Source organism: Seriola aureovittata, chromosome 4 (genome assembly GCF_021018895.1).
Source record: "Seriola aureovittata isolate HTS-2021-v1 ecotype China chromosome 4, ASM2101889v1, whole genome shotgun sequence".
NCBI classification, from domain to species: Eukaryota; Metazoa; Chordata; class Actinopteri; order Carangiformes; family Carangidae; genus Seriola; species Seriola aureovittata.
In genome coordinates this window covers 4,998,939-5,025,441 of record NC_079367.1, presented here as the reverse complement: position 1 = coordinate 5,025,441, position 26,503 = coordinate 4,998,939, and the positions used below count along the sequence as shown (strand labels likewise).

Here is a 26,503-nt window from a genome sequence, read left to right as displayed (position 1 = left end):
GGTAGAGGAGCAGCTGAAGGCTGAGGCAGATGAGGGAGTGGATGGTCGGGACAACAGGGTTGGGAGAGAAGAAGTGATTTGAATGGAGGGGTGAGGTAGAGGAGGAGGAAACGCCATGGGGGAGATGGAAGTAAGGAATGTAGAAAAGGGAGTGATGGGCAGGGCTAAGGGTTTTAACAGACGTAGTATTATAAGTATTAATAACTAAAGTCTAAAAGATTCTGACACATTGTCTTGTTTACAAGTTGCACAATGATAAAAGAGAAGATGTTTGTTGTACTTACACATAAATGAATTATATTCAGCTAAAGGTTTTGTTTTGTGAGACTACATAAATCCTTTTAAAGTGATATGGCTTTTAACAATCAGGGAGTTTCTTTTATCACAAAAGATTAATTGTTTATGAATAACTATGCATCAAGTCAACATAATAAAAACTACCATTTTAGTGCTAACCGGTTAGTGGTATTATATAGTAACATTATGTATGCTAGAACAACACTGATAGCATTTCCTACATGGAAACATATAAAATGTCATTATTTATTCTTGTTAATTAAGAAGTAACTTGGCTAGTGCTTAAATCTCTAAACATTTTGTTGTGTTCCTCCGATGTGAGCGACAAGGTCTCTGCTGCGTGTGAAGCACGTGGACGGGCCTTTTTCACCGCAGGCATTTTGTTATGTCACTGTAGGAAAAGCACAAGTGTTATTCAAACTAGATGATGTCGGTCCTGGTGTTGTGAATGCTGGCTCACTGTCCCGTCTTAATGGGACACTTAGATTGAACAAAGCCATTGTCAATGTTAGTAGTAACACTAACGCTTTTCCTACTATGACAAATCAAAATGTCCGCAGTGAAAAAGCCCCAATGGAGACAAAGAAACCGACAGTTTCCACATGTAGCTGCACTACTCCAGCTTCATGTCCAGTGTGGATAGTTTATCTGAGTATGGACAACATTACATGCAAAGTTATGGCTGCCAGTTTGATCCCTGTGACAACATGGTGACATGGTGTACTGATTGCTGCATGATTACAGTAAACAACTCTGGATGACAGGAGTTTGTGATCTGTCTGAATCACTGATCTCCATGTTTTTTCTGCACTCATACAAACTCTTATGCTCTCTTCTTTTTCTCTTTTCTTTTTTCTCCCAGGTTATCCTGGGTAATGCAGTCCCTGACATGAGGATGAGGAGACAAACATGAGACACGTCCTGTTTCAAGTCACCAGTTAGAGCGCTGACCTTCTTTCCAAATCTGTCAATGTTTGCAAAAGGACAGTTTACATTTGCTCATATTCTGCTGTTTCTGTGCCAAGTACAAAGTGCATGTATTTCACTCATAATATATCTTATTGGTTTTAAGCTGGACTGCAACACTTCCACCAGGATGGCTGTTAGCTTGTAGGTCAGGAGATCTTATGTGGCAGGAGCTCTACCTTTATACACAACCTTTCTTCATCCAAGGGAACATGAACTGCTCTGGCCAGTGAGGTGAAATGGACATGAGACAAAGAATTAAGTTAAGAGGCCTATCAATGTAACTTACGGCCGTCTAGTGCTAGTAGCTTTAAAGAGACTAGTGGGGCTTTTTGCTGCTCTTGCTGAGAGTCACTGATACCTGCCTCTCAGCCTAAATCCTAATTGTGTCTGCAAACAAACTGAAGATCCACTATTTAACTATCCTTCTTCTCAGACTCAGAGGTCTGTATTTGTAATCAGTCAGACTTGTTTTTATTTTTAAAAATTCTATAATATCATTAACTTAAATTATTATTTGACTGAAATTGGGAGCCCGATTCTGTAGATTTACATTTATCTCTACCACGTCATGGATCCATACACATTATGTGAGTGGCTGTTTAAGTTATAATTATAATTTCCAAATTTACCTCCACAATCACAAATAAGCAGAACTGCTGCATAACAAGCTGTAAAACATATTAGTCACGAGTGTAGCTTCACCCATCTATGTTTGCCCTGCAGGTAAGTAAGGATGGAAAAGCTTGTCTTAATGTTAAATATAATATTGTTGTAATATTGTTTTTAAATGTAATAAAAATTTAATGTGATGTAATGTCAACCCTGAAAAGTAATCAAGCTCTGTGAGCATATCTAACTACAATGTGTTACCTTCTGGTTTTAATAAAAGAGAAGCAGACTCATGCTGCTGTTCTCTGTCATTCTTTGTGTTAATGTTTAACTGTGAATGTGTGTTTGTATGTGTGTGTGCCCATTCATCCGTACGCATTCAGACTGCCAGTAACATTCAATAATTGAAATGGACAGTGATCCGTATCCTCAGACTGGTCGCTGTGGTGGAAACTCAGAGCGACGGACGCGTCACTCTGAGCATAACATGTCATGCCAAGGTTGGCTGTCTGACACACACACACACACACACACACGCACGCAATCTCCGAGGACTCGGAAGTGCAATTGTTTACACAAGTCAAAATAGGTTTCCCTAAATAGAAAGGTACACACAGAAACTTAGCATTCTGTTATGAAATGCTCAGACGAAGTTAGAAGCAGGCACAACATTGCCATCTAGTGGTCATATAGAGACATAGAATAAATGCATGACAAACACCACATAGATGAAGACATGCCACATGCATTGCGGCATGATTGATTATTAATCAAAAAATATATAGAAATAGTGCTATTATTGCTGCTACTTCCACAAGAATATAATGTGGTGGAATAAATTGTAGATTCATCAGTCCTCATCCCATCCTCTAGACCAGAAAACAGACCTGCCACCAGCCAATAACAGATGCGGACCTCAGGTAATGTTATTACCTCACTGATGCCATCTGCTGTTCAACAAGGGGGATGTTGTTTAATCAGGACAGAATTTAGCAAAATCTGGGACATAAACTAAAAGTATTTATCCATTTCAGTTATTAAAGACTTTAATCTAAAGCAAAACAGCACAATGTTTCCAGTTACATTTTCTATTCTATTTTATTATGACAGTTGTTTCAAAAGGGGCTGACAATGACTCAGATGGACACTTTTATTGCAGTTTTACAAGGGTAGTGGTGGTTATACACATACAGTGTTAAATTAAGCTGTATGACAAATATTCTGTACACATCTTAGCAAAAGTAAAAGGTTGTAATAATCTGCAGATGGTTTAATGTGTCTGATCAGAATTTAAACATCACATTCCTACAGTATATTGAATTTAGAAAAAGCCCATTGGAAATATCTGGTACATCAGTATGAATCAGACCTACATCAGTTCCTTCTTCATCTGTGCATGGTCAACATGATGCTTATGAAGGCACCTTTACTCCCGTTCTGCTATGGCGACAAGGTGGGTTTCTATCTCTGCCTCCGACATCGTCCTACGGGACAGAGAAGATTTGATGGGATGATGACAGTAAAAAACCATAGGAAAAAAGCAAAAGCAAAGAGTGAACAGGGAGTGATGTAAGACAGATAACAGAACGAGAAAGTAAGCGCAAGTTAGATATGGCCACGTGAAGTCCTTCAAAATAAACTAATGTGTCAATCATCACGCATTAGCTCCTCTGAGACTAAGATACTGTATAAACAAAACAGTATGAGACTAAAAATATATATGCAAAAAGTCTCAATATACTCAAAGTTACACCTAAAGATAATTAGTTTAGTTATGATCGATATACAGTAAATCGCTTCTACAATTCCTGACTATTTGACAGGGCAAGAGTGACTCAATTTACCTGAACTTAGGTTTGTCTTTGGTGACTATGCCGACCTCCAGCTCACTGGCCTTGAAGTCCATAGACAGGACAGAGCCTAGACAGGATATAGCCAACTGGAAACACAAGGGGGAGCATGGTTACAAGAGGGTGACCAGAAAACTACACTAGCATATTATAGAAACCACCGATAATTCAACAGGAGATGCTACAACAATGGAGTCACCCTGAACATGACTATATAAAATTCATGAAAAACATCCTCACAGATATCTGCTGAAATATTCACACTCTGATGAAGATAAAAGGACAAACAATTACATTCAACACTTAATAATTAAGATTCAACTTTAAAAAAGGTATTTAGACAATTCCAAGGTATCAAACATCATCAAGGATAATCAATGAAACACTAAAAGGAGAGTCAAGCAGTATGTTATAGACACAGTGACAGAAGTATGTAGATCTGGAGATCATCTTATGAATAATGGGATGACATCCTCAGTAACAAATTAGAGTTCAAGTTCTCTGGTTAACCTACAAGTCTGACCACCAGCTACGTCCGTGGAGAAACATCTTCTAGAACAGCAAGTCACCTTTAACTTTCCCTATGATATATTTATCTTTTCTTTTATTATATTTAAAATATGTATAATGAGTGAGCAGATACCGATTCATTGTTTTGTTAAAGGACACTTCATTAAGACACAGAGCTGTTCTACGCTTCCTTGCACCAAAGATTTGTATCATACCAATAATTCATGACATGTCTTATTTACACAGCTCAATTCATTAGAGTTCAATCCACCTGCACTGTCCTGTCGAGTGTCAGTTCAGGCTTCTTCTTAAGTTTCTTCTCCAGGTAACTGTTGGCCTCCGTCTGCTTGACCCCGACTGCTGTGGCTCTGAAGCCACAGTAGTAGCCTGCCGGGTCACATTTATACAGGACAGGTCCCTGCTGGGGGTCAATAGCCACCAACATCATACCTGGGAGAAGAGAAGATGAGGAAGAGGAAGAGTGGGGGTGAGGCACAGTCAGAGAAAAGTGTAAGAAGATATGGAATAAATACAGGAAAATCTGCTGCAAGTCATTAAAGTGAGATTTCTCTAATATTCCCTGCACTCAGTGTATGTGAAGACATCCTTTAATGATTCCTTGCATGCTTACACGTCAGTATCTACTTTTTTTTTTTAAACTAAAACTGTACATTCAGAATGCAATACAAGGAAAAGAAGTTTATGGTAAAACTTCTGGAAAGAAAAATCAGAAAGAAAGAAAACTCAGATTTAACAATTATCAATCTTCTGCTGAAGAGCGAGATGGACAAGTTCACTCACAGCAGCCTAGTGGTCTCATCTCAGCATTTTGAGTGTAGACCTGAGAGATATCAGCCAACCGCCGACACAACACGTCTGCGGTGATGTCATAACCAAACTTGTATTTCCACTCTCCTGCTTCCACCCTCGCCCGGTGGACCTGAGAACGACTGTCCCCTGCACGAGACAGAAGAGGTGGGACCATTAAACACACAACATGTGGCTTTCTTTAAAAATAAATGAATTAATTAATATTAAATCAGATCTGTGTGTGTATATGTCCATGAGCAAATGTGATGAGTATCACAGTTACTTAGTAATGATGTGTTGTGTGTGTGTGTGTGTGTGTGTGTGTGTGTGTGTGTGTGTGTGTGGAATACATACCATTATGTCCAGTCATCACACAGCCAATGCGAGGGGTCAGTTTGAACATGTTGGTCACAGTGGTGGAGTCCAGCAGCTTGTCCTACAGTTCAGAAACGTCACAGTCTCACATCCACCTTACAAAAATTACGTTGCGCTAACAAGCATGAATATTTCAGCATATATGAAAAAAAAATATTAACAGTCCTTAAAACAATATAATCAGAGGCAGCAATACACTTACCAGGGAACTATGGTATAGTTTAGTCTTTAATCTGATTAACTGACTGCAAAGGTATTGTATTTGCTAGTATAAATATCATATGCAAATCAGATACATGTGTTTTAGATGGGACCTGAAGTCTCCCTTAAAGCAAATTCCACTTTACATACAGTTTTGAATAAAAGTATTTGGCAACATCTTGCTATAAATGTAATGATGATGAATGAATCTTTACAACAAATAAATCAGGATCAACTTTGGGCATATTTAGGCTCCTAACATCATTGATTAGGATGATCAGACAGTGAAATAAAGAGGGAATGACCAAAACACAACATTTTTGATTTTGTTCTGCCAAAATTAAATTAGTCTCTGGCTTGGTAATGTGAGTATTAGCATTATTACAGCAGTATCTTGTTCAGATATTTCTCTGTCAAGTCAGCAAAACACTGGAGTCATGACTCGGTCAGGCTTCACTGTTTCCCTTCAACCCCCATCATCAGTATCCAAGTGAATGTCTGTGAGTGTATGTGTGTGTAATATCTTACAGGCACTTTCTTTTGTGTTATCACCACAACGCTGTCTGTCCCCCGGATCCCCACAGACGTCAGCCCGCCCTGGGAGATGGCTTTGAAGGCATACTCTGCAGGACAGCACATGTGACATATAGATGGAGGAAAATAAAATACAATACAAAATTTTAATGTAACAGCATATTTGCCCCTCCACTAACAAAACTTAAGTATAATTAAGATAAATTTACAAAAACATAATATGTGTGGCCCCAACACTAAAAGTAGGTACACAACATGCTAAACAAAGGTTGTTAACGAAATACACCACAACTTCACAAAACTTCAGTTTTCTACAGTGTAACTTTAGGTTTAAACTAACTTCAAGTTTGAAAAACAACTTTAAGCTTAAATATTAAAGAAGTGTGAAACCTTAGAGGCCAAATTTTGATGCTAACTGACAAGATAAGAGAAGCTAACCAGTTTAACTGCGTGATAAAGTTATTGTGGGGCTGTTTGAATGACTTGTTTCAATGGCGGGCCGTGTAATATTAGCAGTTTTCTGCTGTGCACTAACTATGCTCCAGGATCATCTTAAACACCGGAGAAAATATTTATCTTACCGACTTGGTAGAGACGGCCCTCCGGTGAAAATATAGTGATGTGTCGGTCGAAACCTGCGTTTGAACCGCGGGACATTTTTTTTCCTCGGGGTGACCTCAGATGAACTTCACGGAGCTTGATGTATGTTTATATCTTTCGAAATAATCGACGTTTCTTTTCTTTTTCGAGGGTTAGTTGAGAGGAAACGGCATGCCCGTGCTGCTGAATGATAAGCAGAATAATGGAGCTACTTCCCTGAGACTTTTACTTTCTGTTTCAGTTGCAGCTCAGCCAGTGAGGTGCAGCTCCATGACCGGCCTCACTCCTCATAATTATCGGATGGCAACAATAAGGAAGTCAAGTGACTTTACCAGTTAGACTGGCCTTTTCCGTTTTCACCCGTGAGCGATTATTAACATTAATCTAGAGGACCACTTCTTAAAAAGACACTAAGGTTAGATTTAAAGACGTGCCAGCAGAGATATCAGGGGGAGGGTTGAATGGATAAGAACGAGGCATCGATTCACACACCCCTCCCCGTCTCTGTCTTTGCTGTCATTTGTCTGCTGGTGGCCCCCGGACACACAGCCCAATGTCGGGCCGCAGAGTCGGCTTCTGTCTCAGCGATAAGAAACGCAGGAGGATGAACCTGGGCGCTTTTGCAGACTTCTGTGCGTAAGTTGACTTTGGACTTTTTAAAATTAATTTAGAGCCCTTGAGTATTATAGTTTTCTGGTAAATAAAAGGTGATTGGGGCTCCCAACAAAATGAGGAATATATTCATGTCATTTTATTTGAGCACAATACAGATTATCTAAATTAGGGAACGTTTGAGAATAACTGTTGTAAGAAGAGGTAACACCCTCACTCTTTATCAACAGCAATGAAAATCTGTCCATGTCGATTGCCAACTCCATTGTGTAAACCATCATTGTTAAAATATAAATATTTCAGTATTTTCCGTGCAGGGCCCATGGGGTGGAGGTGGTGGAGGTAAGTGTTTTTCCTTCACATATACCTAAAATCAATGATAGTGTCTGTGTGTGTGTGTGTGTGTGTTCCTGCCTCTCTGTGCGTGCATGAATATGTCTGAGAATGTATTCGTGTACATGCCATAACACCCACACACATAGCAAGATGTGTTTTCATTCAAGAGGTCTAACAAAGGTTTGTTAAAGAAGAGATAGTTAAAGTATGACAGCTGTGACAGTGGAAGGGAACAGTGTGCACCCGTAGACACACACACACGTGTCATGTGCATATGTCCACAACTTAAGTAATCCATGTCACAGCCACCTGCAGCCCCAAACAATGGCTGCCTGATTGTACCTGCTGAGACATTTCTCTGCACGTGGATATCTGTACAGGAGCATTGACGATTTCACCTTTCCCCACATTTTGTTTCTGTATATGTCATCAGAGGCAGATGCAAATATCACAAAAAAACAGCAAGGTTCACTTGGACAAATTAGATCATTGCAGCCTCTGTGCTGCATTTAATATTGTTGATTCATGAGTTCACAAAAATAAGCTGCTATGCAAAGAGTATTAATGTGAAAACTGCAGTGGTGTACATTGTGGTTGTGTACATTTTTAGGAGCAAGCAAAGAAGTTGAAAACCCCTTACCATAACTCAGTAGAAGCAGAGAGAGTCTGTGTGAAAGAACAGAAAAAACAAATATATTACAACAAAAATGTTATACTGTTATGGCCTTTTTATTTTGCCCGAAGTGGCATCATTTAGGGCAGTTACTTTAAATGTTTTCCTGGTACAAAAAACATGGTCTATAAAGTCATGCTCCATAAAATGTAAATGTTTAAAACATACAGCAAAGCAGCTCCCAGAAGAAAGCATGTCTCATTAAACAACAGGTGGCACTAATAAAATTAATTATGCTGTAGCCCATTTACTGTAGGCATGCCAGTAGACAGAGCCCTGCTGTTTTACAGAAAGAGGTATCATCAGTGTTATTACTTACACCTGTGTTTTTTCCTGCTAATACCAATCAAAATGTTTCTTTAATGGTAGACAATCCAAAAAATATTTTAATTAATTATAACAAGAGTTGGTTAATTAGTTGGCAATTTATGATAAGATCTAATAATAATAATAATAATCATCATCTATAATTGGTGGGTGGCAACACAGAAATGTAAATAAAAAACTCTTCACCCACAGGTTTTTGAGGAGCAGTTTTAATGCTAAGAGCGGGCCTCTTGCTGTCGCCATCTTGACTGTGCCCGACACAGGCTAACTCCTGGCTAATTCAAAAATGGGCAGATAGGTGGGACGTGTGGAGCCAAAACTTCGGTACATGCCGGTTTAAGGCAAGCATAGCTCCCGCTAGCATTGTTAGCACAGGTGGGCGTCCTACTAGAAGGCTAAGGCATTTGATGGCTAATTAGCTGGCTAACGGGCTAAGCTAACAAGCCAGGTATGGTGAGCACAGACACCGATACCTGCTAATTAGTGCCAACGTATAAATAAAAACAATACTAAAATATCACTCACCTCAAAATACGGGAGCACAGACCTCCTCGCGTTCTGTTAGTCACTTTACCGCAAAGCAAGCCATATTATTTGTCCGATATTTTCTTGAAAAGACTTCCAAAGACGCCATAAACAGGTTAAGAAGTCACGTTAGTGATTCGAATTAGCTGAAGTGACGCCGAGCTAACGGCTAACGGCTAACGGGCTGTGACGCACCCACCTGATATTTAAAGCGACCACGCCCTCAATTATGCATAACTTTAAGTCTTGATAAACTTTAAATGGGTGAGTTATATAAAAAAAATTAGCTATAGAGACTTAAAATTTTTTGTAGATGTTTGTAACATGTTTATTTTTTATTTTTCTTCTGTAAAGTTGGCCATTTAAACATAAGTCTTTGGGGATTGACTCGCTTTCTGAGCCAGTCTTAAGTAGCTGTTGGAGGAAGTGCAGTTTTGGGCACTTCCGTGTTGGCTTCATTTTTCAGCACCTGAGGTTGGTGTACTGTAAAGGACTGCTCTTCTTCTGTGGCAGATTGACCTCACTCAGCCGCTGGTACCCCAGGGACCCTTCGACGTCATTGTTCACAAGCTGTCTGACGTCATCGTGGAGGCTGAGCACGACAGCCAATCGCAGCAGCTGCTTTCCAACTTCCAGGTAAGGCTGGAGAAATAGGTCTTTTGCGGCTGTTGAGGGGGGATTGTTATTGCTGCTGCTGGCAGAGTCAAGACCAGATTACCAACTGGGCAAAAATGGAAAAAATGTAATATAAGTAAAGTAATGAATATGTCTGTACATTCTGTAGTGAAGCCTTTTATATAGAGAAATGTTGACCGTTTATGCGCTATGGCTGAGCTGTACATGTTTGCTTGAGATTAGCAATTCAGTGCTTCAAATAGTCATGTTTAAAATGACAAGTGAAAGTGAAATTCCCCCCTTGCAGAGCTATGTGTCGACTCATCCCAGTACAGTTCTTCTGGACCCTCTGCCTGCAATGACCCAGCTCCTAGACCGCTTTGCTTCCTATAGGATCATGAGCAAGTTGCACAACTCACTCCGAGGTGAACTGTAGCTTCATAGTTTAATTACTGTAGTTTACTGCTGCTTGTAGATGTTAACAACAGCCTTTCCTATTCTATTTCACAGACTGGCGTATCTGCAGTCCTCCTTACCTAGAGATCCACAGTGCCAGTGACCTGTCATCCATCCAGCAGACTGTCATGGCCCAGGGCCTAAGCTTTCCTCTCAGTCAGTTTCCTCTCCTACTGAAGCCTTTCTCTTTCTTATTGCCCTCTTCTTATAAATGTATCTGTAAAGCACAATAATATACATTTAATTAGTGTTACATCAGCTCAGCTCCTAATGTAAGCTCTTAGCTTCTTATTGTCTATAAATGAAGCCTAAAAGCTCATCTGCTGCATTTTGAAAACTATTTAAACAGTATTTGTCAGATTTTTCAGGACTGGATTTGTGGTCAGGGGTGTTTTAATTCTCCAACATGTTGTCATCATCAATGTTTCTCTTACGTTTCTTGCTTTCTCATGACTTATGAGAGAATAACTTCCTCTTTTTCTCTGTTGACCCCAGTTTGCAAAACTAGAGTGGCACATGGCTCACTTTCCCATGAAGTAAGTGGTTTTATTTTTCCATTTTCACTTCATGACTCTGAACTCATGTTTGTTTGTTTGTTTGTTTGTTTCTGTCATTCACTGTTGTTTATTTGCTGTCTGTTCGCTCAGTGTCTGTGCAATCTCCTGTGTCCTGCAGATGTCTCTGATCTTCAGTGCAGGCAGTCTCACTGACATCCATCCTCCCTGTGTGCTGCAGAGCTTCGTCAACCACGGAGCTGTTCTGCACAAGGTCTTTGTGGTAGGAGACAAACACTTCTGCGTAGAAAGGCCCTCACTCAAGAACTTCCCCTCCGGTCCCTGTGGTCAGTCTGCACCGCACTAATGCACACATAAGATATTTCCTTTCCTTTCCTTTCCTTCTCTGCCTTGTTCCCTCTTTTCCTTCCTTGTAATGCCTCATACATCCTTTCCCTGCCTTGTCATTTTCTTCTCTTTCCTGCTTTGTCCTTTTCTTTTTGTCTTTCCTTTGCTTTCCTTTTCTATCTTTTCCTTTCTTGTCCTGTACTGCCATGTCCTGTTGTGTCTTTCCCTGTCTTATCTCATGCCACTGTGTTTCTCTTTGTTACTCAATTTTGCTCTTTGCATCCACTGTAGTGTTGGTTTCTCTCTGCCTCCAGACAGGAAAACCATCTTCTTCAACAGCCATCAGGTGTCCAAGCCAGAGTCAAGCTCTGATCTCACAGCTGTGAGTATTAAAAATGGCACTCGCACAAACACTCGCATTCCCTCAATCGTTTTAGATAAAGACTACAGTGGAGCAACACTAGCACCAGATGGTCTGTGTCATCATGTAATGCGAAAATGTGATAAAAGCATTTTCAGTGGCTTTTAAATAGTTTCATATGAGGCTGAAATCCAGCCTAAAAATGTGTTTTTTTTAACTCCTGCTCTCCCAGCTGGACGAGCAGATGCCGTGCCTCCCTCCTCCCAGCTCCCAGGCCGTGGCCGCCCTGGTCAGAGAGCTCCGAGTTCAGCTGGGCATGGCCCTGTTCGGCGTGGACGTCATCCTCAACATTCACACGCACACCCTCACCGTCATCGACATCAACATCTTCCCAGGTACTGCAGCTGCACTCACACAAACACACACAGAGACACACTGATGTTCTGACACCCTCCTCTCTCCATCAGGGTACGAGGGAGTGCCCCAGTTTTTCTCCTCTCTGCTCAGCCACATTGAGTCAGTGTTGGACAAACAGACCTCTGTTTGCCCCCGGGCTACTAGCACTCCTAAGACAACACTGACCACAGGTGGTCCATCTGCTGCTCTTTAAGTTGCCTCAGGAGCAGAGCACAGATTGTGCAGTGCTTCATCAGCCTCCCAGGACAAATAAAAGTCACTGGTATAAGCTTTTTTACTGTCTTGTTGGGACCGAACTCAGCTGTTTTAAGACTTTGCTTCAATTCTAAGAAGTTATTTATTTGTAATTTGTAACATGGCTTGATTTTAAACTGTATCTCATGTCAATAACACTAATAATATTCTCTCTAATATTATTATTTAAGTGCCTCAATTTGCAAGTCCATAAACCAAACTGACGACACATAATGGTTTAATCCACTTTCCGTTTATTGATTGACAGGTAGCATAGAAGAAGATACAGCAGGCACAAAATACAGCACTCTGATTGGCCAGTAATATTACAAATGGTGTTTTTTTTTCCTGTTCTTTGAAATGTCCTCTATGCCCAATATGTCACCCGCCACCCCCCCCACCCCTCACAGACATTTCCTATACATCTTTCTTGCTTGTTTGTAAGTTACATTATGTGGAAACATTTTGCTTCTATAGAAAAAGAAAACTACAGTACATTCATTTTTCATTTATTCTCAAGTGAACAAACAGCTCCTCTTTGGAATAGACAGCAACGAGCTCATCAGTGTTGACTGATTACGTGTCTTATTACTAATGTGTTTTCACAAGTTGACCGGCTACTTGCCAGTGTTCAAATACACAAATGTATTGTAAATCTTGGCTGTGTAGAAAAAAGAGAGATTATATTTGCTAGATGAGTACAATATGATGCACTTTGATTACATATTAAAATACATGAAATTATGAATTATTTGAGTAATTATTGCATTCATGTGTGCTGTAGTCTATATTGTGTTATTGCAGTTAAGTGGGCCTCCAGTGGTAACCCTGTTAATCCTGCACCATGTGCATTTCTACCCAGTGTCCTCTTGGGGGCGCTGTTACTTCATATTTCCTATGACCTTGGCTTACAGACCATGATATCTGATATTTACACAAATGACATGACAGCCATGAAAACTGTGAAGTAACACGACTGAGCGTTTATAAATGTTATTGTCAGTGTTGCTGTTACCAAAGACAACAAAATGGCTTTAGTGTCTCCCTCTTCCCTCGGCTCTTCCTTGGCTTGTTAAGATAAGAGTGCAAAGCTGGCTGAGAACCTGAGGTGACACTTTTAGACCTTGTAAGCTCTAAGTACATCACGTCCTGTCGCCACACACTTACCGCGCGCGACAAACTTCTGTGTTTTGTTTCGTGTCACCCCAGTTCGTCACAAACAGTCTGGTTTTAACAGTGCGTAAGCCAAATAAAACACAATCCTTGTTTCTACTTTATCATCAAAGAAATGAAGAGGAAATAATGACTTACTCCTGTGTAGAAATATCCGTAATATATATATATATCGTTAACAGTCAGAACAGCAGGAACAGCTTACACATAGTTATCAATTATTGCACAAAATATATATTGAAATACACATATTACTTATAGTAGAGAACACTGACTGCCAGTATTCGTGACTCAGATTTCAAAGATGATGGTGTTTGTGTGGTTGGCAATCCACAGTCAAAATTAACATGTGAATGAAAAGTGCTGAATGCTTTGCATCCAAGATGGCGGTTTACAACTGAAGTGAAATCACCTGCCTAACCTTACAAACAGCATTTACAGGTACAGAGACAGGGACACGAGTGATGGACACAACAGGCTTTCAGATTCTCCGGAAAACGCATCTCTTTTTCCTCAATACGCAAAAAAAAAAACATTCATGAGCATTGAGGAAACAGTGACACCTTTTTTTCTCCAGGTGATCTAGAAGCAGAAATGAAACAACAGTATGTACAGTTTCTACTACATTTACAGATTCACATCTGAGAATATTTCTCTGAGTGCTGATGGGATTTGAAGGCTGTTAAATGGAAAATGTGTGAGCTGAGTGTGTGACTTTGAATGCAACAAAGGGGTTTGTCAGTCTGGTGTGTGTGTGTGTGTGTGTGTGTGTGTGTGTGTGTGTGTGCAATCGTGTGTCTTATCCTCTGCGAAGCTCCCTCAGCTCTGCAGCGACTTTACGCAGCTCTGCTTCAATCTCCAGCAGCTCCTGTCGACAGGAAAAATGAGAATACATGAGACAGCGCACATGGTGACACTTTAGATCGTAACCACCTGATTACATTGTAAGTTTTTGATGTGTGGTACAAATTCAGTAGTTAAGAGTGTCACAGAAATAAATGTACTAAGTACTTTTTAACTACCTGGTACATAAAATATTTCCAAAAATCATAAAAACTCAGTGTCTCGCAATAATAACAATGGTTAATGTCAGAGAGCCTCCAAGACCCGTAACTATGAGAGTTCATTGTTGTTGGTGAATACCATGCTGGTTACACCAGGCCAATGAAACTCAGTCATGGATGTACATTTTGGAGTAATTATTATCATTAATATATTATTCAGCTTGATCCACAAGATTCTAGCTTCAGTTCAGAGCCACTCTCTGTTTATTGTGGTGATAGACTATACTGTGTAGATATAGCAGAATCAGTAATGCTACATATTAAAGCAACTATATTGGAATGGAAATTTACTTTAGCTACTGGTGCATTTGCAAAAAACGTCTGGAAAAAATGTGAAAGTGGAGAGAAAGAGAGAAAGTGCAGCAGGAGTCAAGCTCATAGGAAAAATCTCCAAGCTGACAGAATATTTCAAAACCTCAGAGCCAGCAAAACGACATCGATGAGGACACCTGCTTCCACAGGTTAGCTAGCAGGCTGCGTCTTCGGTAGTTAGAAACAATGACAGGCCCAAACTAATTAACGTTATCATGTGCAATTCCTGACAGCTGTGAGTTTGAGCTTTAACATTAGCTAATGCTAGGCTAACAAATGAAATGTTATCTATAACCATCCCACCCACACAGCCTCACTAGCTAACATTAGATATGACATTAGAATAAAAAGTAGCTTCATATTTCTATGAAAAACACACACACACACACTCAAACATTTACATATTTTTTGCACTAACTTACCTCCCCTTCGTCTTCTTCGGCGTCGCCCTCGTCATCGTCTTCCTCCTCTTGCCCCTCCTCATCTTCTCGGACGTACTCATCCTCATCTTCCTCATCCTCTCCATTTTCCTCCTCTTCTTCCTCATCCTTGTACCTTTCCCGCTCAAACTGCCGTGTGGCCTCATCACTCGCCTTCTCCATCACTCTCTTCTGCTGCGGCTCCTTCACCTCAGCCGCCACCGCCTCCTCCTTCTTCTTCACTTCATTCTCTGCTTTCTCGTCGGGCTCCTTTTCTCCTTCTCCCACCTTCTTTTCACTATTCTCCTTCACCGGCACTTCAGCCACCTTGTCCTCTTTTGTCCTGACCTGTGTCTCCTGCTCGTCCTCCTCCTGCACCCGCTTCATCTTCCTCACAAGTTCATCCAGCTCCTCCTGCTTCTCCTTCCTCTCCCTCTCCCTCTCCTGCTGTGGCTTATTCTTGCTGTCCTGTTCTTTGAGGAGCTCCTTCAGCTCCTTCTCCACCTTCTCCTTCTCCACCATCAGCTCCACCTCGTTCTTCCTCCTCTCCTCGATCCTCTGCTTCTCCATGTCCTCCACTGTTTCTCCTTCATTCTCTTTGTCTTTCTTTTCCTTCTTATCCTCCATCTCCTCCTCCTGCTCTGTTCCAGTGCTTTTCTGGATCTCCCTCTCCTTCACCGCCTCGTATCGCTTCTTTTTCAACTCTTTCAGCAGTTCTTTGAGCTCTTCATCGTTCCTCTCCTCCTTCCCTTTCTTGGTGATCTCTTCAGCCAACAGCTCCTCAAGCTCCTTGGCTCTCTCCTCTTCATCGTCGCTCCCTCTGTCTTCAATTCGTGGCCTCTCCATCACACTCTCTTTGGTGTCATCTCCCTCTGTCTTCTCTTCGTTCTTCTCCTCTGTCTTTTTCCCAAGACTGGTCATGTTTCTCTCCTCCTTCTCCTCCTCCTCTTCATCCCTCTGCTCGAAGTCGCTCTCGTCGTCAGCCAAGTTGTACTCGTACCGCTCCTTCTCCCTCCCGTCCTCGTGCTCCCTGTCTCTCTCTGCAACATTCAGATTGCAGTAGTCAGAGTTTCAGAGTGATGTGTGAAGAAATGCAGGGATGTGTGTGTGTGTGTGTGTGTGTGTGTGTGTGTGTGTGTGAATGTGAATTTGTGCATACCATCATCAGCCAACCTCTGCAGCTCCCTGAGCAAACCCTGGTGTCTTTGCACTTCATCAAGTTCCTCTGCAGAGAATGACAAGACACATTAACACTCAGATCATTAGACACATATACACAGTGATTAATAACTCTAACTAGCCCACAAATATTACGTGACAAAAGAAATGTGTTAGCACACTAATCACAGTTTAGAAAAAAAATTAAAAATGAATCAAATCAAAAATAAGACAAAAGATAAAAATCATCTTGTGATAGCTGAGTTGCATTAATGCTATTAAATTGATTTTTAATTTACAATGATATAAAACAGAGAAATTAGCAGATCTCACTTTCATACTGTGTGTTGTTTAGTTCAATGATAATTAGAGACGTCACCTGCCAGCTGTGGGCCACACTCCTGTTGTGACCCATCTTCATTCAGTGTCTCCTGAATAATACATTCAACCTGGAAGCACAGTACAAAAAAAAACACATAATTAGTGTCTGAGTAATTAAAAAAAAAATATGCTTAATGATTAGGAAAATAAAAAGGACTTGTTTCTGACCTTTGCATCATTAAGGGGTGAGGATACTGGCCGGCTTCCCACTGATGCACAAAACAAGGAGAAGAGAGAAAATGAGTTTAATGGAGAATGTGCACCAAACTAACCAAAAGAGCATCAGAGGAGCTAGTTACTTAGCAGTGCTTATGCCCTATATGGGCGTGGGTGGAGCTGTTCCCTCATTAAGGTTAAGCACAGTTATCTTGGTAAAGCGACACAGCAAAGAAGCTTAAACCTCCTCGCTCTCTCTCCAGGATGCAGACATTCCCAAAGGCTTTATCTCACAGGTAGTTTCCCACCAGGGCTAAACCAGTCCCCAACCCCCGCCTGCCAGCAGACCATTAAAGGCACACTAAGCAGTGCCATCAGCACCTTTTCTCACGGAGATACATCGACTCTAACAAGGACCTAAATGTCAGTATAGATCACAATCCTTGTCGGCCCGAAGCCCACAACCTTTTCTTTTATTGTTATGTATCGGGCGGGAGGATTGGCTGAGGCACAAGATGTGATGCTGTTCAATCACTGCACATTAATTTACTCCTGAATCTAAATGTCAGGTGAATTTATCAAGTATTTCTATCATAAAACTGACTCACACAGCGGTAAATTGAATGACCAGTTTCAAAATCTATACTGCACAGACAATATATGATAAACTCCTCAATAGTAGATGTTGCAGATGCACAGCTACTCTTTATAATTCAGGTGCATGTGGTCATTTCACTGACACAACACATGCAGAAGCTGTAACTTTAATCTGACTCCTGCTCTGTGCTCTGCTCTGTGTCAGGACACAGCCAGATCAGAACAGATCAGAATCAATAGGACTAATTGATACCTTTGCCCAGTGGTGAACCCCCATACAGACACGTGAGCTGCCTACAGTTCAGCCCTGTAATGCTCTGCAAGCGCATGTGATGAAGAGTGTGTGTGTCTTTGTGTGTGTGTGTGTAATCCACACTGTGTCTAAGCTGGCACACCCCGGCCCCATAATTAACGCTGTGATCTGGCTCTGGTTTTTATTGGCTTGTCCTGCTGCCCAGGGTCAAACCAAACTCCATGCTAGAAATTAAGAAACCAAGAGCATCTGTGCAAGTCAATTGTGCTGCAGTTTGTTATTGGCCTCTAAAATGTTGCTTAGCCTAAAACCCTGGACCCCATCTGAGCTAGGAACATATGTGCCGTCTGTATAGGGGCCGAGGGATGAGTTCATAATGACTTTATAATGGCATTACCCTTCTTCTTTATGTTTTATGTATAATGTCATGTCTTTCACAATGCTTGTATTATGTTGTATTGAAGCTAAATGACAGATTCTGTGACCTTATTCCAATTTACCTTCCCTCACAAGACCAGAAAAAAACATCTTATACAATGAAACATAAATTAAATTAAAGTTTTAGTGCAAAGAATGAGCTTGATAACACTGTAAAAATATCACTGTCTCTATCTGCTTTTGAAAAAGATCTTAAAGCAGCAAATGTGTGTATCCTGAAAGGCTGGGGTCTTTACTCTCCTGAGCTACTATTTTTATTATTATTTTTTCTGTTATTTTTGATCTACCATTTATTGCTGATTGTGTATCTTGCCTATCAAATTGATAGATGGACTGATGGGTTAGATGTTTTGGACCATTTAGTTATTCTTTTTAGGCTTTTAGGTATTAAGATTTAGGTATTTTGCGGCTGAAATAGTATTTTGAACATCCAATGACTGAGATTATGTTTGTATACTGGTACCCTGTCTTTATTTCTGGTTTGTGTGAAATGAAATAAATGAAATGAAATGCAGTGGCATGTATTGGCACACTAATACTGTTATAACATCCTACAGATGCTGATTCTGAGGTGACGTGTGTGTAGTTACAGCTTTAGTTATACTATGTTAGGGTGAGGATTGGCCATTATTTCCTTCACATATACTGCGACAGATAAATAGCCTAGAACTTGCCCCCACAAACAGTTAAAGTCTCTATGTAGGTTAACCGCTGTGTTGCTGCGTAACACCACTGCAAACCTAATATTAACCCTATTTCCACACGCGCATCTCATTGTCACAGCCCGTGGGCAGCCTCACTTATTTTAACCTTTTATTTACGCGGTTTTCACAGTTACTGCCGCGTGTCACATATGTGCGCTGTTTCCGCTCACCGGTGCGCAGCTTTCATTCGCAGTGTGTGTTGGACTCAATGAGGCAAATGTGTTTCTGTGTGTGTGAAATCTGGAGACAGCACAGTCAGACAAACAGAAAGGTGGGCGCACAACAAATTATGTAACAGCGCTTCTGTTTAGCCTATTAGTCTAAACCCCTGAGGCTGTCGCCATTATTGGCACACACCTCAAGCCTGCGCAATAAACTGTTATTAAAATGTATTTTGTCTCGTGTTTTTTTTTTTTTTTTTTGCATTAAGCTGATTTTATACCGGTAAATAGGCTCGAAGAAGAATAAAGGCTACAGCTGAGGCAGCAGTGTGTGAAAGATGAGGCTCGTCTCCGGCGCAGCCTGCTGAGAGCGACACTCTGCGTTTTGTACCATCAATTCACACCAAGCGCCCACAATACATACACACACACACGCACAGACATACACACACACACACACATAGCTGTGTAATGAACGTGATGGATGCTTACCTCCGACAGCAGCCCAAAGAAAAACTGCGGTTATCAGAATTCCCATAGGATCCGAAAAGTGAAGCTCCTGCAGGAGATAACCTTGAAATAACGGGCTGGAGCTTCTTCACACACCCGCCGAGCGAGGTGGAGCCGAGCCGGGGAGGACAACCGTGTGTGTGTGTGTGTGTGTGTGTGTGTGTGTGTGTGTGTGTGTGTCAGGTGACTGAGACCAGATCAAAGCCCAAACCCTATTATGGATGTCAGGTGGTTGTTGTGTACTTACAGTATATGAACACAATGTTTTTGAACGTTTAATCAAACACTGTGTATCTCAGGCATATTCACATATATATCAAACATATGGAGGGATTTAAGTAGCTACACATAAAATTTCTCTGTAATTCCACCCTATTCAAATCCCACTGTACGTACCCAGTGAGAATACAGTTTCCTTTTATCTGCAGGTTCATTCAACATCATCACCTCCTCAAGCTGCCGGTTAATTACTTTTGCACATCAATTACTGATAGCCTACTTTGTGACAGCTGGTAATGTAACACGAAGTTAAAGGCCTGGACTGTGTATCACCCCCCCCCCCCCCCCCCCCCCATCATCCTCAAGGTCACAGTGTCATTCAGAGTTTATATGTGTGAGTGACTTTCCGCACCAACACTTATTTAAAAATCAACAACAACAAAAGAAACAGAAGTTGAACACTTATTTTTTTTACTGGTTTTTCATACTGTGGTTCTTCTACCACACGTTCAGGCAAATAAGACATAAATATATTTACACTGACAGTAAACTGATCCTGATGGACTCATTTCACACTCAACTCAAAAAGTCAGCCTGTGTTTCATTTCATTTGAAGCACAACAGCGATCATTAACAGCGTCGTTGTTAAATATCAACCTTCCTGTCTGACTTTGCGATGTTGGACGTGAACTGACTCCCACCTCAGGTTTTCTGCTGCTGACGCTTGTATTAGTGTCATCTGGTCTTAGGAGAAGGCCTGGGTGGGCGATTGTGCTGGTTGGGTCCGATGTATTTCAGCGGCGTGTACTTTGGCTTCTCGAGCACTTCCTGACCCAAGTAAGGCTGCAGGGCTCGGGGGACACGCACCGTTCCCTCCTGAGGAGATTGAGTGAAGAGACGGATGACAAAAAATAACTTCCAATTAACTGATAAAGTATTCATTAGTTGTGGTCCTACTTTATTCACAAAAAGCTTTCTTATTTTATAAAGGAGCCATGTACTGGTTTGTTTGTTAGTTTTTAGGTAGGTGCACAGGTTTAGGACCAGCATGCACCTGGGTGGGCCTACAGTTTTTTATTTATACTTCACCAGAGCAGGAGGGGCAGCAGGACGCATGATCCCTTCGTTCTCCTGTTTGCTTGTTTGAATAAATAAAGAGAAAGAAAAACTCAAAGGCTTTGTTTGGATGTTGGATTCTTCCGCCTGTGAAACCACATCCCCATGATGCATCAGTGCACTTTTTATTTTAGACTTGATTTAAATTTGTTTTAAGACATAGCCACTACTCGGTTTATATTCTATTTGAAAATATTTTGCCCCCCAACCGGCCCATGACAACACCCACTAGGGGGAGCTCCTTCAATACTTATGACACCCTAGAAAATGTACATTTTTCATAGTGGAGGCAGAAAATATAACTTCACATTTATTGTCTAGAAAAATGTTTAAAATTTACACCTTTAAAACTTATTTTACAGTTACTCTTGACACACGCCCACAAACATAATTTTGAGCTGCACGTGTGATTTTACATTCGCTTCCTTCTGAACAGAACAGCATTGATATCTGCAGGTTATTGCTGGTGTACAGACAAAAATGACAGAGCCTTGTCCATAACAACCAGGTCATTATTTAGGTGCAGCCTTTTCATTGTGTCACAGGACACCTGCATTAAAGAAATTCCAGGTTTTGCAGGGTTTTGGTTTTTATTTTTAGGAAGTGTGTCGGCATGTCGGTGTCTTACTTTGGTCTGGTGAGTTTCTAAGATAGCGATGATGGTCCGGGGGATGGCACATGCTGTAGCGTTCACCTAGAGAAAAAAAACAAAGAAAACAAACCACACACACACAAACACTTTATTATGGAGGTGGTATACTGCTGCAGGTTACACCAGCAGTGCTGCCTCATCTGCAGTCTTACTGTGTGGGCGTACTGCAGGCTGCCGTCCTCTTTCTCATATAGGATGTTGAGGCGTCTGCTCTGGTAGTCTGTACAGTTGGAACCACTGGAAATCTTAATATATACACAAGAAATTAAATCAGAATCATCAGAAACATGTAAACCTCTTTCAGTTCCAATAAAAATAGGGACTAAATGTTCAACATTTACTTTCGTAATGTTAGATTTTACTCTGACTGCTCTCTAGTCATGCATGCTACAGATGCTGCGCTTTATTAATAATGTACGAGATACTGAATTAAACATTGGGGTTAAAAACTGGACTTCTTAAACCAAGGACAACTGTTTGGCTACAAAATATTCATGTTATTTTGCATAAGCTACATAGGAAAATTGAATGAACATATTATGTCTGTTTTGTAGTTGCAAAAATGTGAAAGGACTTTGAGGGCTTGTTTGTGTGTCAGACTCACGGCAGGTACATACATTATCTCAAATGAGCCACTTTACTTATATAATGATCAACGACTTCTAATGTAGAAATAAAGTGAGTGAGTAGGTAACGGTGATGATGGGGCTGACCTCTCCATAGCTGTTCCTGCCTGGCATCCAGGCTTCAATGTCGTACTTCCTGTGAGCAGGAGGACCCAGCTCCTGAGTCGGCATGTCCAGCACTCTGAGGGAAAATACACACAAATACAATTTAGAGCAAAAACGTATATATTGCAAATTAATAGTGTGTGTGTGTGTGTGTGTGTGTGTGTGTGTACTGACCTGTAGTGTAACTCCAGTGCAGAGAACATCTCTTTCTGCAGAGAGACAAACTCCTCCAGCAGCTGAGAGCTCTCCTTTCCTGTCTCATCTGCTGTCACTCCAAACATTTCCACCTGAACACACACACACACACACACACACACACACACACACACAGGCACGCACACACACCTTGTTAGCATAATTAAACAGTTGGCACTTTTTTTTATGGCTGAATTAATTTCTGTAAACTGTAAGATCATTTATGAATCCAAGTGAAAACTCCTGTCTGACAGAAGGAGCTGCTGTCTTTTGGACCTTGTTGAAGTGATGAACTCTGTAGAGGCCCCATGTCTCTCTGCCAGTGTCTGTCTCTGCTCTGTAGCAGGTGCTGCTACACACCGTCCTGCAGTGAGAGATGACAGCTCGTGTCAGCTGTAATTACTCAAACATAACACTCTGTTACACACTAGGAGTGAGGGGTGCTCCTAACCTGACAGGCAGGTCCCTCCAGTTTACTGCATGATCCATGAAGTAGCCTGAGGAAGAGAAGCACTCATCAGATTATTGCTTACTACAAATGGATCTCTCGGGTTTTCTTTTCTGATTGGCTGAGACACATTCAAACCTGTAATGAAACACCTATTCAGCAAAGACTGTGACTATTCGTATGTTACTCAAACATCACCACTTGGTTCTGGTAACTGGTCTCGCTGCGAGATCCTATTGTATGTTGGATTCATAATTTATGGTGGATTACATAAATGTAGAATTTAGATTCATCCAGAAAGATCCAGAAACAAATGCAATTATTACAATTCTGATGGAGTCAAGTGTTCACCTGCCACCCCGACCTCTCCGGTCCCAGCCAGGCTGAGGTCCGGGAAACGAGCCGGGTCCAGTGAGTAGACCTGAGAGCGATGGGCGTTGGGCTGCATCCCACAACCCTCCTGGAAACAGAAAGATGAATCAACGCAAGGAGAAGGAAGGGACGGGACATTTTGTGTCTTGAAGATACTTTGGTCTTTAAACTGATGCGTCTATTGCAATATAATGATTATTAGCAACACATCACTTTTGATGTTTAATTTATGAACATCTGAAACACATTTTTAGATTCGATTATCAAGTCAAAATGCTACTCACAAACACTGCCCCCCTCAGCATGTCAGGTACAACCATGGGAATGAAGCCCTGCAAGTTAGAGGGAAAACTGAAGTTTGTTAACAAAATACAAATATACAAATATACACTCATTTTGAAAACATCATATCTAAAATTTCCAAACGTATGCTTACCCTTCGTTGCAGTGTGTCGAGGGCGAAGTTTTGGAGGGCGGTCTGAAGTCTAGCGCCCGCTCCCCTCAGATAGTAGGACCTGTGGCCTGAGATGTGGGACAGATGCCTTCAGGAGAGGAGAGGGAAACAAAATATTATGACCCCTGATCATATCAAAGATATCATGGTATTTCTTTTGATCATATGAATAAAAGATTCAAAAGAATGGTGCACAGACAGAACAGCAAGTGGAATATCAAGCAACGACTTGATAACAACAACCAGTCATCCTCACCTCTGCCTGATGAGACCTAACTCCTCCCCCAGCTCCACATGGCCTCTGGGCTCGAAGTCAAACTCTACAGCAAATAGTGACATTATTATTTAAGAATTTTTAGTATGTTTATTCAAAATCCATTCACCCACACTTCAATAGCAGCACAGCTCACACCACTCACCTGGTTTCTCTCCAACCAGCTCCACCACCCTCGCCTGGCTCTCATCTCCAACTGGCTGAAAAATCAAAAAGAAACTAATTAAAGAATTAACAGACTTTCTTCACAGCAAATCTCTCCCCAGAAGCTCTGGACAAAATGTGTGTGTGTGTGTGTGTGTGTGTGTGCGCTAACCACGTCAGGGTGTGTGGTGTTGGGTAATCTGAGCGCCCGGCTGTAGTGCTCCTCATCCAGCTCAGTCTCTTTGGGGTAGAGCTGATTCAGCCTGTTGCGAATGTCTCGACCTCGCTGCAGAGTCTGGGTGTACTCTGGAAGCTGCAGGATAAACAACAAGGACTCAGAGGTCTCCCCTAAGTGATTCACCACTGACAGGAGAAATAAGAGCCAATATTTACCGATTCAATAACAAAGAGATGAAGTGCGGATGTTGAACTTACATTGGCGAGGGCTTTCTTGTCATTCTTGGTCTGTGAGGTAAGATAGAGAACATGACTGAGAAAAGCTTGAGTGAAACTGGTGATGGTGAGCCCTGCTTTAATAAGCTTTACTGACCACGAGTGCTCTGACTGTGACACTGATGTCTCTCTTCTGCTGCTCCAGCTCAGAGATTTCTGTCCTCACTGCCTGGAGCTCCTGCCACACACATACCTACAATGCAGACACACACACACACAACACACACACACACACACACACACAAACAATCAGTGAGATCAGCTGAGAAGCGAGTAAAACTGTGGGCATGAAAATGATAAAAGTCATTACGTCTAAACTCTTAACTTTCAGTGTTCTCCATGTTTATATCAACTGTACACAATATATTAAGTACATATGTAAATATGTTGAGAGCTACTGACAAACTGAGTCTAATTCTATATTTGCTATGTACTGGATTAATAAAGCTGTGTCTGATTTTACTGGGTCTGAATACTCTTTGTATACTTGCTCCAATATTTATATGCAGGAATACTGTGCCTATGGTGAGTATTAAAACTTAAGTTACCATTTTAAAGCATACTTCATAATACATTGAAAAGTTTAAATGTCTTGTACATATTTTCCATGTCACTGAGCTTGATCATACGTTGTATGTTTTGTGATCTGAGTTCTCAACAATGTTTAGCAGTGCATGGTGTTTTAATAGAGAGCTGCTGGTGGTACAGGTTCACTTTGAAAGGTTGAAGTCCCCCGCTGTTGTTTGAGCTGGATGTTTGAGCTTCACGGTGCAGAATAATGTATGTGCAGACTTTGCTTTTTTCACATTCATCTGTTAAAGGGGAAAGTTTCTCTCTGTTCTTGGATGGCTTGGATGCATAAGGCATGCATTTGTGACATCACAACCAGCTGCCAACTAGAGCCAATCAGGGTTAAGTATACATCTTACACAAGTGTGATGTGGAGTCTCGAAACCTCCAGTGCACATACACTGAAAGCGACTTTAAGGTAACATCAGGAGACATCTTATGTGAAATGGTTAATATATCTAAGATACATGTTCATAGAATTTGGAAGAAGAAGTAACATTAAATGTCACAATAAGAATTTTTAACAAGGTGATTCAAACTTTATGAGGAAAAAACATGTCAGATAAAAATTATTATTCAAAGCAGAGTAATTTCTCATGTTTTAAAATATTTCTGGATATGTCTGTAACTAGGGGGACTCATTTGCATCTGTTATATGGGACATCAACCACAGCCCATTCCTCATCAAACAGTACTTTTGATTACAACCTATTTTTGTCAGAAGACAAGAGCTGTCATGGCTTTTATGGGACTAAGTTAACAGCAACAAACTTACAATCTTGTTGACATCGTCCGCTCGCAGGTCACCCTTCCTGCTCTCCACATTAGCTATGACTTTGTCGGTCTCCTCACACACCGCTCTCATGTCCAGCTCGGGCTTGTCGCTGTAGCCTTCACGGACATGCTCGTACAAACTGCTCCGGACTCCATGCGAGAAGCGGTGCGGGATAAAAACGTTTGTCCTCTGCCTTGAACACTGTCTTGCGACCGGCTTCAACACAGTCAGTGCGGCACCTCCAACTCTGGCAACCATGCCGATGCACGTCGCCATATTTGTCTTGTGGTCGATGTTGCGTTTACGGGATATTGGAATAATCCCGTTTATACTCTGTGTTGGCTCCTGGTTTGCCGTTCACCATGCAGACCAAAAGATATGAGTTTGAATGAAATGAAAGCATAATATGAATGATAACAATAGTGACCATTCATATTTCTTAGCATCTCTTCTTTTCTTTTTTAGCTTCTCATGAAACCAGAGAGCACTCTAACGATCGTATCTGCTTTGAATGCAGCATAAATGCGGAAGTAGGTATTTCCGATACAAAGTATTACGAAAACGCCTTTTTAAATTTTTTATTCAAATATAAAGGAGGTATTTTACGCAATGGTTGTCAAA

General features: G+C 41.1%; 4 protein-coding genes across 4 annotated transcripts; 1 reads left to right on the top strand and 3 right to left on the bottom strand.

Annotated features, from left to right (window-relative positions):
• Window positions 1-3,011: 3,011 nt before the first annotated feature.
• On the bottom strand, window positions 3,012-6,968 carry LOC130168090 (proteasome subunit alpha type-6-like). Its single transcript, XM_056374677.1, has 7 exons — window positions 6,737-6,968; window positions 6,150-6,244; window positions 5,400-5,481; window positions 5,037-5,192; window positions 4,507-4,685; window positions 3,720-3,814; window positions 3,012-3,359 (listed from the first exon to the last, which is right to left on the bottom strand). Exons 1-7 carry the CDS (start codon window positions 6,810-6,812, stop codon window positions 3,302-3,304), a joined length of 741 nt encoding a protein of 246 aa, XP_056230652.1. The 5' UTR covers window positions 6,813-6,968; the 3' UTR covers window positions 3,012-3,301.
• A 268-nt stretch (window positions 6,969-7,236) lies between these two features.
• LOC130168089 (inositol-tetrakisphosphate 1-kinase-like) lies at window positions 7,237-12,272 on the top strand. Its single transcript, XM_056374676.1, has 10 exons — window positions 7,237-7,391; window positions 7,685-7,709; window positions 9,742-9,864; window positions 10,151-10,268; window positions 10,354-10,455; window positions 10,795-10,835; window positions 10,975-11,140; window positions 11,456-11,523; window positions 11,735-11,897; window positions 11,970-12,272. Exons 1-10 carry the CDS (start codon window positions 7,309-7,311, stop codon window positions 12,110-12,112), a joined length of 1,032 nt encoding a protein of 343 aa, XP_056230651.1. The 5' UTR covers window positions 7,237-7,308; the 3' UTR covers window positions 12,113-12,272.
• Window positions 12,273-12,390: 118 nt separating this feature from the next.
• On the bottom strand, window positions 12,391-19,621 carry LOC130168088 (cilia- and flagella-associated protein 251). Its single transcript, XM_056374675.1, has 6 exons — window positions 19,462-19,621; window positions 16,829-16,869; window positions 16,659-16,728; window positions 16,281-16,346; window positions 15,125-16,161; window positions 12,391-14,194 (listed from the first exon to the last, which is right to left on the bottom strand). The coding sequence occupies exons 1-6, from the start codon at window positions 19,505-19,507 to the stop codon at window positions 14,126-14,128; spliced, it is 1,329 nt and encodes a 442-aa protein (XP_056230650.1). The 5' UTR covers window positions 19,508-19,621; the 3' UTR covers window positions 12,391-14,125.
• Window positions 19,622-20,152: 531 nt separating this feature from the next.
• sars2 (seryl-tRNA synthetase 2, mitochondrial) lies at window positions 20,153-26,168 on the bottom strand. The gene is made up of 16 exons (XM_056374312.1): window positions 25,883-26,168; window positions 24,635-24,730; window positions 24,520-24,549; window positions 24,257-24,397; window positions 24,086-24,140; window positions 23,923-23,986; window positions 23,649-23,754; window positions 23,497-23,544; window positions 23,192-23,300; window positions 22,844-22,889; window positions 22,669-22,756; window positions 22,372-22,484; window positions 22,180-22,273; window positions 21,619-21,711; window positions 21,443-21,508; window positions 20,153-20,574 (listed from the first exon to the last, which is right to left on the bottom strand). Exons 1-16 carry the CDS (start codon window positions 26,156-26,158, stop codon window positions 20,434-20,436), a joined length of 1,566 nt encoding a protein of 521 aa, XP_056230287.1. The 5' UTR covers window positions 26,159-26,168; the 3' UTR covers window positions 20,153-20,433.
• Window positions 26,169-26,503: the final 335 nt, after the last annotated feature.